Raw genomic sequence first — 10,757 nt, 5'->3', positions numbered from 1 at the left:
GCGAAAGTGCTAACCACCATGCCGGTGTGTAGCCCCACATATCCCAGTAACACTGAAATGAAATCTCTGCCTCACCATTAATAGCAAATAGAATCTGCACAGTAAAAGTATCAATGTCTCACTGTTCATAAGTGAAGTTAGCCTCTCTGTCTCTAAGTGGCCTTTAGAAGGCATACAGACAGTTCACTGACCCATACTCAGTCATGTCTCAGTGTACACTTTACTGTGTGGATAGCTGAGGACCTTGACCATCTCTTAGGAGAAATATGACCCACTTTACACAGGAGCACACAGTTTAAGTACAACTTTTATTAATACTGGAATCATCACAGTGCGTTTTGTTACATTAGCAGTGACTAAACTTAACAAAAAAGGATCAATCTTACAAAAAGGAAGACAGAAAAGAAAACTTTACCTTCAGCGACAAAGGCAAAACAACCTTGGAAATCCATTCACAATAAATTAAAGAGCATAAGTGGGGGAGAGAAAGAAGAGAGAAAGACAAGACCACAGAGCCTGCAGGACTACTCAGGAGGGAAGAGAGAAGCAGAAGATTGTACAGTTTGTACAGAGAGATGAAACAAGTGTTGACTCTGTCACAATGTTATTCTGTGAACATAATAGCCCCATAGAAAATGCCTCTGTGGTAAGTTTTGAAGCGATTTCATTGTGGAGTTCAGATGCTGGCTGTCGAGAAAGAAGATGAGAGCAATCGAGCAATACCAAGAAGTGGAGTACAGACAGTAAGACATTCAATTTAGTTTCAGTGACAGTGGCACCAGGAGGCCACTTCGGCCACTCTGTTCAGCATGGTTGTATGACAGGAAGTTGCAATGTGTTACATCAGTGAACTCTCATGTGGCTTCGGAGAATCTACCTTGGTCATATTAGCTTTGGATGAGCGTGTGGACGTGTGTGTGTGTGCATTGTGAATGTGTAGTGGATTCCTTCAGTATTAGACAGCAGGAAGGATTGACAGATTGTGTGTGGGAGGAGGGAGGAGGAACAGTAGGGGTCTTAGCCACGTGTCTTTGTGCACACATGCTCACACAAATACACACACACAAGGACAAAATTCAATATAACTTGGGCAGATGGCTAAAAGAGTGGGTTGTATAAGCAGCAAATGCATGATGCTTCTTTTGGTCTGATCATAAATACAAAACAACCTGTCCTTCAATGGCCAGCACTTTAATTTTCCCTGGATTAATTTTGATAACTTTAAAAAGCCGACATTCAAAAGTCTTACTTAGGACAATTGAAAGTTTGTGGTGCGTATGTGTATGTATATATATATATATATATATATATATATATATATGTGTGTGTGTGTGTATATTGAATGTACCAAATTTATAGGGGAGACTTCCACCACACAAGCACAAGGGTTGTACACAAAATGTCCACATACGTTTCTATATGGTGTATTCATGCTGCAAGGAAAAGCTCGCAGTAGTGGGAGTCTTCCAACCTCCTATACATTTCAGTAATCAGGAAAACTGATGTCTATTTAGTCAAGAAGTTTACTGGCTAAATGAAATTCTCCATAACTGAATGTTTCATCCATGTTTAAAAGGCAGTCAGATGTCCTTTCATATCCTACTTTTAATTCCTTCATGCTGCAGCTGGAAACAATAAAATGGCAGTCAATTGACTGCTGCTTCTTCTTCAGTCTTTACAACATTGATTTAAAAAGCTACAGAGGGAGTATATCAAGCAGTCACTGGAGAGTAGCTGATTACTGATTACTTCCTATGCTGAAAACTAAAGTCTTGACATTCTGAGCCTGTTTTAGTTATGTGCTTCAAATGAAGCTTTGTAACTTTTGAAAGACTAAGATTTTTTCCTCTTGAACTGAAATGTTGAATTCATGGGCAACAAAACAAAGCCTTGCAGAGGATTTTGCCATTGCAGTCTTGCATGTTCTGGTTTTACAGAGAGATGAATATGTGTTATTGGCAGCAGCTGTAACCACATTAAGCCCTGGGATATTTTTTTTAGATTACATTTTCAGATAGTCAGAAATATCTCTCTGAGGACAAAATAAAGAACCCTGGACTTATAGATTTCAAATTGGAATTTTGACTCACTACCTCACATAATTTCAGAATCACCAAAAAACTTTAAGGTGATTATCAATCATTGCTATATATTATGGACTCTAATGTAGATGCCAGTGCTTCTTTATCATTTACATACAGTTTTCTAAAGATCCTACAGATCAGCAGGTTTGTTGCAGAGGCAAAGAAAAAAAGGCCCACTGATACTTAGACATTGTAGGCTTCTTTGACAGTTCACTGATAAACCATCAAAGTAATGCAGGCAGCCTTTGAGATGATGCCATAAAGATGTCTTAAAAATCTGATCAAAATTAATTAAAATGTAATCTAGCATTCAGATGAAGCGTTAGGCATCCATCTGCTACCTTTGAAATCAGCTACTGCGTACGCGAGGGGAGAAGTTTACCCCAGCTAACTGTCCCAATGCTTTGAACAACCCACCCAGGACCCAAAGTGATACCGCCCATTAGCCATTACCACACACACATTTGGACTGTTTCACTCATGCACACTGACACACAGCTTACTGACACACAGAGAGTAGGGAGGGAAGAGAATGAAGAGGAGTCGAATCATACACAGAGCTAAGTGTGTGTTCACTGATGACTGTGGTGAAAAGAAAGACTTCATCAGAATTATTTTTCATTAGCTTTGATGGGCTGCGAGGCACAGAGAGAGAGACCAGCCAATGGTACTCCCACCATGACAAGCATTGTTTTATTTTTTGTCAGCTGCACAGTACCCCTGGGTGTATGATCAGTGGAAGCGGATGGAGGCTGAGGGGCAACGTAAGCAAAGAAAGAAGGAGATAATCGAAAATGAGAGGGACATAGAGGTGTAAAAAACAAACAAACAAAAACATGTGGATTAGGGCAACATTTAAATTCATTTTGCCAACTGGTCAAAGAGTGTTGAAAGGCGAATTACATAGCTGTTAAACTGGCAGTTTTCATATACCTCCAAGCTGTTCACACAGTGGTGCTTTTGAGTGTTCACATCTCAGTCCTTTTGCAGTTATAATTAAGTCAAAATTAAAGGAATAGCTCAAGGTTTTGGAAAATGTTTTTTTTTAAAGATTCTTGTCACTTTCTGACAGTGCACCCCACCCCCAGCTTTACACCACTGCTTGTAATTTTTACACTTTAATTTCCACAAAATCCAACAAAGACAAACAAAGTGAAAGGTGTCATTGAACTTAAGAGGTCTAAAGTTTAGATTTCCCTTTGCCTTTTACAAGTTTTATACAAAGCTAAGCTAACCAGCTGCTGGCTGTGGCTTCACACTTAACGTACAGATTTGTGAGTCACGTCAATATCCTCATCTAAGTCTCAGGTAGAACATGAACAAGAGTATCTCCCAAAATTTCAAACTATTCCTCTAAAATTTGAAAGTCTGTGCAAGCTCATAATAGTCAGATAGATAAATAGCTCCATGAAAAAAATGTGCTATGTTCCATTTGTGTATTAATGAAGATGTCTGGATCACACACCACCCTTGTTTGGCAACAAGATATCTAACAGTAAAAAAAAAAAATGCAGTAATGTCACTGAAAGCTCAGTTTTTCACTCTTTGATTAGACCAAATTATAAAATTATTGTCATAATACCACTTTCTACAACGTGTTATCCACTCCAAGCCTTAGTGAGAACTTTGCAGTTGAGGAAGAAGGGGTTGCTTTGTGTGTATCCCATGTGAATGTGCATGTAAATCTGTCTATGTGCCTGTGTACGTTACTACAGAAGCCAGCTGCCCCCACTAGCTGGCAGGCCTACTTTTAAACACATACACTCATAAAATGGTACATATTGACACTGTAGCAGAGTTGTTATTTCAGCTTGTTCAGACAGTTAGTTCAGTACACAGTTAATTCAGCATGTTAAAAAAAAACATTGGTTAGATTTTTTGTGCTGTTAACTGGGTATTTTAAAGGAAAATAGTGTCACACTCTTCCTATAGCCATTCATCCTCTTGCATGACAGGACATGTGCAGTTAAGATTGTGTAGACTAACTTGATGTCACTCAACGTGAAAAGCCTACAACTTTAGAATCATTGTCTAGTCCTGAGTTGTTATCCATCATCTGGAATTAAGCAGCAGTGTCTGTTCTGCAGGGCTTTAAAAAAAAACCTAATTCAAGCATTCACTTACTGTAAATAACTGGCAGTGAATTCAATTGTTTTAATTTGCTCTTCAGTCAATAAAATGCAGCACATGCACATTCAGACGAGTGGCATCAGCTCTAGCTATACAGATCTCTAAAACTCCAAATGGTACCATCAGAGCTGTGAAATGTGGACTAGCTTCTAGATGGAGAACTCAAGCATCCAACAGCAGACAAAACAGTGGTATTTTCCTTTATAATACCCACAATGGAACATCATTAAGAATGTACATACATGCACACTACCCCAGTATTGCTTTCTGACAGTTTAAACGGGAAACTTCATTCAGGTGTACAAGAACAAAGTTCTGACATTGCAACAGTTCAAGCAAATCAAACATGTACAGTTGGATGCCCACCTTCACCTTGTAGTACATTCAGCATATGCATGTAGATTTATGAACAGTGTGACCTTGACAGGTGGTCCTAGACAAACTTTTCAGGTGAGCATTTTCTCACCCAAAATATGTTTTTTGGGGGGGACTGAAGTCCAAGCCCACTGCTCTCCTCTTCCACCCTCTCATCCAGTCAGATTCAGCACACAGCAGCATGTAGCAACACACATACAGTAGTATCCCCCTAGACAAACAAACATAATACAGCCCCTTGCTGAAGCAATATTTCAACAAAAAAATTGTGCTCACAGAGGGTGACATTGTTAAAAATAAATTGCAAAAATTCTCCTCTCTATCTCTTTCACTTAAATCATCCTAATGTTCTCCTTAAACAGCCAAAATGTGTCTAAAACAATGCTCTATTCAAGGCAAAAAAAATAAATAAGTTGACAAAAAGAGCATGTAAGAGAGCTGATGTCACTGGCTATGTTCAAGTCACTGCTAGAAGAGCGTACAGACATGTTGATGAAGAGTTCACTAGCCTACAGATCAACAGCCAAACAAAGACACACTCACTCTCGGCTCACACATCCTATATCCATATGTTACACAGCTTAGTAATTTGTGTTACAACTGGATTATTTTTTTTTTGTTCTTTTTACAGTAATTAAAAGTAAGACTAAATATTCAAACAGTACTGTAGAAGGGGAAAAAACAAACTGAATATTCCATGTAATATTTTCTAACAAACCTTTATACCAAATCTGTGCGCCTGATTCTCTTTTACAAGTACAGCACATACAGTACATAGTATGAACAGGCAGTGAAATGCTTATTCCACACCTCATTTCCTCTCTCTGCCAACTTCTGAAGTCTGATTCAATATCTCTTGCATTGTCATCAGTGAGCACATCAAACCGGCCTCACCTTTCCTCACATCTTAGTGTTCATAAATAATCCTTTCATACAGCCTATGCTGTGTCCTGCGCTGAACTGGGTTATTTGCACTGAACTGAGCCGAACTATACCGCGGTGGTCTGGTGATATTTTATTGTTTAGGCAGCAATGTTGTGTTTACACTATAAAATAAAAGAACCCGGTCACTGTATATACATTCATTTTCTGTGACTGGATCAAATGCTGGTCTTATTTTTTTTATGTGACACAGCTCATTTATAAGCAGTGTTGGGCAAATGACTTGGAATCTACAGTAAGTTATTCATTACAGATTACTCAGCAGTAGTTACATCGCTTGTTACAGTCTGTGTTGTACATAATCTGGCTCAAAGGTGCCTTTCAATAACTTCAAAGGTTCCACAGCAACACCTCACATCTGTACACTGAAGGCTTGGACAAAGGCAAAGCTTCCAGAAGCTAGCTGGGAGATAAGAAAAGGAAGTAAGACAACTTTGGAGATACCATAAAGTGCAGACTATCCACTCCGCAGCAACTTAAATCGTCCCACCATTGTCTGTCCTCTAACTTGTAGACAGGACATTGATGTCAAGCCCCCATCCAACCTCTGCTAAGACTGCAAACATGTTGACTTCCAAATTGTTGATCAGTAACCGCAATGTAAACGTTGAAACTGCAATCCCTTATTCTTATTACTCAGCAATGTGTTTCTGCCCAACACTGTTCTCTCCATGTGTTGTATATGTTTTCTGTCTGTGCTGTTTTAGTATGATGATGAAAACTAATGTGTAAAAAGAGTTAATATGGAACAAATGACATTGATTCTTCTCCAATTTGCTTGCCTGTAATGCAAAACTGTACAGAATTTAAAGGTAAGATTATATTTTCAGATAGGCTGGTCTGCTTCTCTTTGCAAATGAACATGAAGACTCCAGAGTATTAAACAGAATTTGGGGCATTGGAAAATATTGTCCCACAGCATTCATTGTTGAAAAGCACATAAATCCCACTCAAATGTAAGTATCATAAGACCAAATAACAACTGAACAGATTTTATAACTCACTGTACCTCTAGAGCTATTTTAAAAGTTTTGGTGGTATTTTTTTTGTAGGTTCTGACATTTCTGCCTCCAGCCCAATGCAGCAGAGCTGAATAGAATTCCATTTGTTGCAATCACAGTATTGAAAAATGAAATTCTGGAATCCACTAGTAATGTGTCTCGGCTTTAACAGCGTTCCTATTACTCTCTGCCACCCATAGAATGTGCTCAGCAGTTTTTGAAGGTCTATTACATTTACCTCCATTGTCGTGACGTTGAGGCAAAAATCTCAGAGGCAGATATTTTAGGTTGGACAAATAAAACTAAAAGTATTTGCATGACTGGTGAAAAATGTATTTCATTTGTCATTTGAGTAAGCCACCCTTTGAAGCATGCATCAAAAAAATAGTCTGACCCATTGGTATGGGGTATTTTTGCATTATGTGTTCAGTCCTTCAGTGCAAACACATCATAAAAAGCTTTAGCGCTATTCACAATCCACAGCAGGCCACGGCTTGTAAGCCTTGACACCTAACTCATTTTCAGATAAATATTTTTGCTCTACTTTCAAATTCCACCTCTCATTTGACCCTTTACTACAGTTCAAACAGCCTTTATCACTTCCTCTTAGTCCCTCCCCAGCGTCTTCCTCTTTCACAAATGAAATCATTTCCACAGGACACAGTCTTAGGCAGCCATCTCTCTCACTTTCACTCTCCTTATCATACAGTATGACTACAGCAACATCTACTGGCTATTGTACATACTCTACCCCCTATCAAAGTGCTTACAGTTTTCCTTCTTATTTTTTAAATTTTTGTAATCCATTCACCAGAAAGAGACAGGGACAGAGAGAGACACACGCCGAAACCGGCTAGGCATGAATTCACAGTCGATGTGTAATTTAGCATTCCTGATGATTGCCTGAATGAAACAAGGGAGAACCTACAATCCTCCATCAATCCGCTTCTTCGAAACAAGAAAATAAAACACATTTATTGCTCCATTTCTGATTTTACATTTTCTCTCTGGTTCTAGAAAATATATATGAATATATCTATACGCCTGGATTACGTCTCGTAACTTCTCGTACAGTGGTAACAAGGTAAATGACGTCACAATATAAACAAGAAAATACACACACAACACACAGCAGAAAAGCCCTGCCCTCATTGGGTAACCAGCTGTCCTGCAGCAGAGCTCTACCCACCCCCCTCGCACACATACACACAATCAATCACATGTACCCACACGCTCACATTTTACATTTGCCCACATGCATACACATGAATGCACGCACACGCTATGCAGAGAGAGAGAGAGGGGAAGGGGACACTAGCACGGCTCAATGCCAACAGTATTTTTTTTAAAGACTCTTTTACATGAGGATGAACCAGAGATGCCCTCTGGCTTGTTAGCTCCCCGTGCTAATACCAAAACTTCAGTTCAGTGGGCTAATAAGTACAGTGTATGGCTGCTAAGGCAGCCTGGGTTCAAATCCAGCTGGTCACATGGCATTCTGACCCCCCTCTCTCTTTTGCCCCCACCAGCCCCTCCTTCGGAATCAGTCTTTCATCTGGGATCAGACAGTCGAGTGAGTTGGAGAAGAGGATAGGGAAGGGTGTATGTTGGCAAACAGAACAGAACCCAGTGTTTCTCTCTTTCTTTGCCTCTTTTTTATATTATCTGTTTTTCCCACAAGTCTTTCCATCCCTGGGTGAGGGTGTATAGAAGACAAACATGCGTCCAACACACACTAGTTATAGTGGCCTGCTAGGAGCCTGTCAATATTCAGTATTTAACTTTTTATTGTCAGCATGGGTTAACATTATTAATGTTATTATTATCATTATATTATATATCATTTACTCTAATGGTGTCTTTAAACATCTTTTTTTGTGTATGTTTTTGTTTTCATTCATCTTCTGTTATATTATAGCTTTCCCTACATGGTTAAGTTTTTGTGTATGTACTAGGCGGTTGGGTTGCACCACACCAACACCTGACTCCCTATTGGTTGACAAGCATCATCCTCTTTCTGCTTTTTCCCCATTCACAATATGCGTGGAGCTGAACGGTCATTCGAGACAGTTTTGCGGAGGCGGACTCCTCTCCTGATGGTGGTCAGCATGTCACCAGACCCCTCTGCCCCCTCTGTCCCTGTCTGAGAGTCAGTGGGGCCAGTTGGTGGCGGGGCTGGGTCATCTGGGAGGGCAGGGAAAGGAAACTGCCCCTCTCCCAGGGCATGTGCACTGGCTACTAACTCGCCTATCTTCTCCACTAGACTGTGTCGATTGGCTGCGATCATCTGATCCTCCTCTGATCCAGCTCCTGAGCCTGTTCCCATTGCTAGGCCCCCGTGCTGCTGGGCATAGACCTCTAATGCAGCCCCTGATCCCCAGGCGGTGTTAGGCAGACTGAGGCGCTTTGGTGATGCCTTCACAAAATCAAGCGCTCCCTGTGCATCCTCGACTCCAGCGAAGAACACGCATTCCTCGCTGCCCACGCGGACAGGCACGCCCCCTCCATGTCCTCCACCAGCATACCCAGGAGAGTGGGAGTCTCCAGGAACAGTGGGTGTCTTCACAGGCACAATGGGTGGTCGGATGGGGATGGGCCCTGCATTGGACAATGTGCGTCTTACTCCTGGTTTTGTAGACGGCGTCCGACGGATGGTGGCAGTGCCTGGTGTCCCTGATCCACCCCCACCAGATCCGCCAGGTTGTCCTGGTATCCCATGAGCCCCTGGACCAAGAACCCCACTGGGCAGTCCGGCTGTGCTGGCTGGCCTCTTGGTCTGGATCATACGCCTGTAGTTCTGGGCGATGTTAGAGTGGCGAGGAATTGTGGAGGACTTGTCAAACTCTGTTTGTCCATCTGGACCTTCAGCATCACCATTCACTGAGTAGCAGTCATAATCTGAACCTAATGTGAGAATAAAGAGGTTACAAAAAACAGATAAGCAGGTAAGAAACAAAATATATGTATATAGTGATAACTATAATGGATTAATACAGGAATAGTTCAATTATTTTGGGTAGAGGAAGCCATTAGTTGAGAGGCAGCAACACATTAATATTTTTCAGTTTTATCTTTATATTGTCATCCTCCTGCTGCTGCCAAGAAAACTGTCAAAATACATCTGTCATAAACTGTCACTGCTGCCTGGGTGAATAAATGGATAATTTGCATTATCTGATTTGGGTAACACTACACATTAAGGACAGCAGTGCTAGTGGAAGTGATGGCAATAAAGCATAAAACTATGGAGAGACTGTAAATATCAATTTAAAAAAATCATGATGCCTTCCCTTAATAGCTTGCTTTTCTTGAGGTGATGTCAAAAATAAGATGATGAATGTGACCAGGTGACATGTAACAAAAATGTGCATCCTGGGGTGAACGTGAATAAAAACTGGTGTGATAAGTATAGCAGACTGGAATTTCACCTTGTGAAGGAATCGTGTCCTCAGAACAGGATGGGGTTGTGGTCTCTGTGCTATATCCACTGGAGTACTGCAGGGAGTCTCTGCTGCTTTTCTGCTGCTCCATACTCAGTCCCCTGGTCAGGACCATGGCCAGGTCACTGGCTGCTGGGGAGACCTCCTCTCCATGCTGTAGACACACAGACTGCATTGGAATGATGTTTGATTTACTGTTTGTTTGAAAACTTGGGATTACTGACTAAAGATGATATATTTATTGATTATATTCATGATTATACACTGCCTGTCCAAAAAAGTTGCCACCTAGATTTAACTAAGCAAATAGGTAAGAGCCTTTCATTGAATAATTAATGCAGTGATGAATGTGTCTCAGCTGGCAAAAACTTATTTAACCCTAGCTGATGCAGTGAAGAGCTTCTCCTTTCTTAAACAACCATGTTGTAAGACATATCTTGTGGTCATAGAAAGGATGTTCATCTGTGTGAGAAGGCTGAAATTATTGGCCTGCATCAAACAAAGAGAAAACAACTAAAAAGACTGCAAATGCTACTGTAACTGGGTTAAGAATTGTCTAATGCATCATTAAAACCTGGAAGGATAGTCATGAACCATTATCTTCAAGGAACAAATGTGGTCGGTCATGTGATCTGATAAGTCCAGATCTACCCTGTTCCAAAGTGATGGGCACATCAGGGTAAGAAGAGAGGCAGCTGAAATGATGTATTTATCATGCCTTGTGCGTACTGTACAAGTCTGTGGAGGTTAGGGTTATGATCTGGGATTGTTGCAGTCGGTCAGGT

General features: G+C 40.7%; 1 protein-coding gene across 7 annotated transcripts in view; it reads right to left on the bottom strand.

Moving 5' to 3' along the window:
- Window positions 1-289: 289 nt before the first annotated feature.
- mtss1lb (MTSS I-BAR domain containing 2b) overlaps window positions 290-10,757 on the bottom strand; it is a 100,368-nt gene continuing 89,900 nt past the window's right edge. For 4 of the 7 annotated variants that reach the window (XM_051941237.1, XM_051941249.1, XM_051941239.1 and 1 more), the window contains 2 exons: window positions 9,961-10,141; window positions 290-9,436 (listed from right to left, as the gene is read on the bottom strand). In XM_051941237.1, the coding sequence (XP_051797197.1) occupies window positions 8,565-9,436; window positions 9,961-10,141 (1,053 nt within the window). In that variant the 3' untranslated portion in view covers window positions 290-8,564. The remainder of the gene's footprint in view (window positions 9,437-9,960; window positions 10,142-10,757) is intronic. The other 3 variants (XM_051941243.1, XM_051941252.1, XM_051941258.1) reach the window with 1 other exon arrangement.

The sequence above is a fragment of the Acanthochromis polyacanthus genome, chromosome 2 (assembly GCF_021347895.1).
Source record: "Acanthochromis polyacanthus isolate Apoly-LR-REF ecotype Palm Island chromosome 2, KAUST_Apoly_ChrSc, whole genome shotgun sequence".
Classification (NCBI taxonomy): Eukaryota; Metazoa; Chordata; class Actinopteri; family Pomacentridae; genus Acanthochromis; species Acanthochromis polyacanthus.
This window is presented reverse-complemented; position numbering and strand designations above follow the sequence as displayed.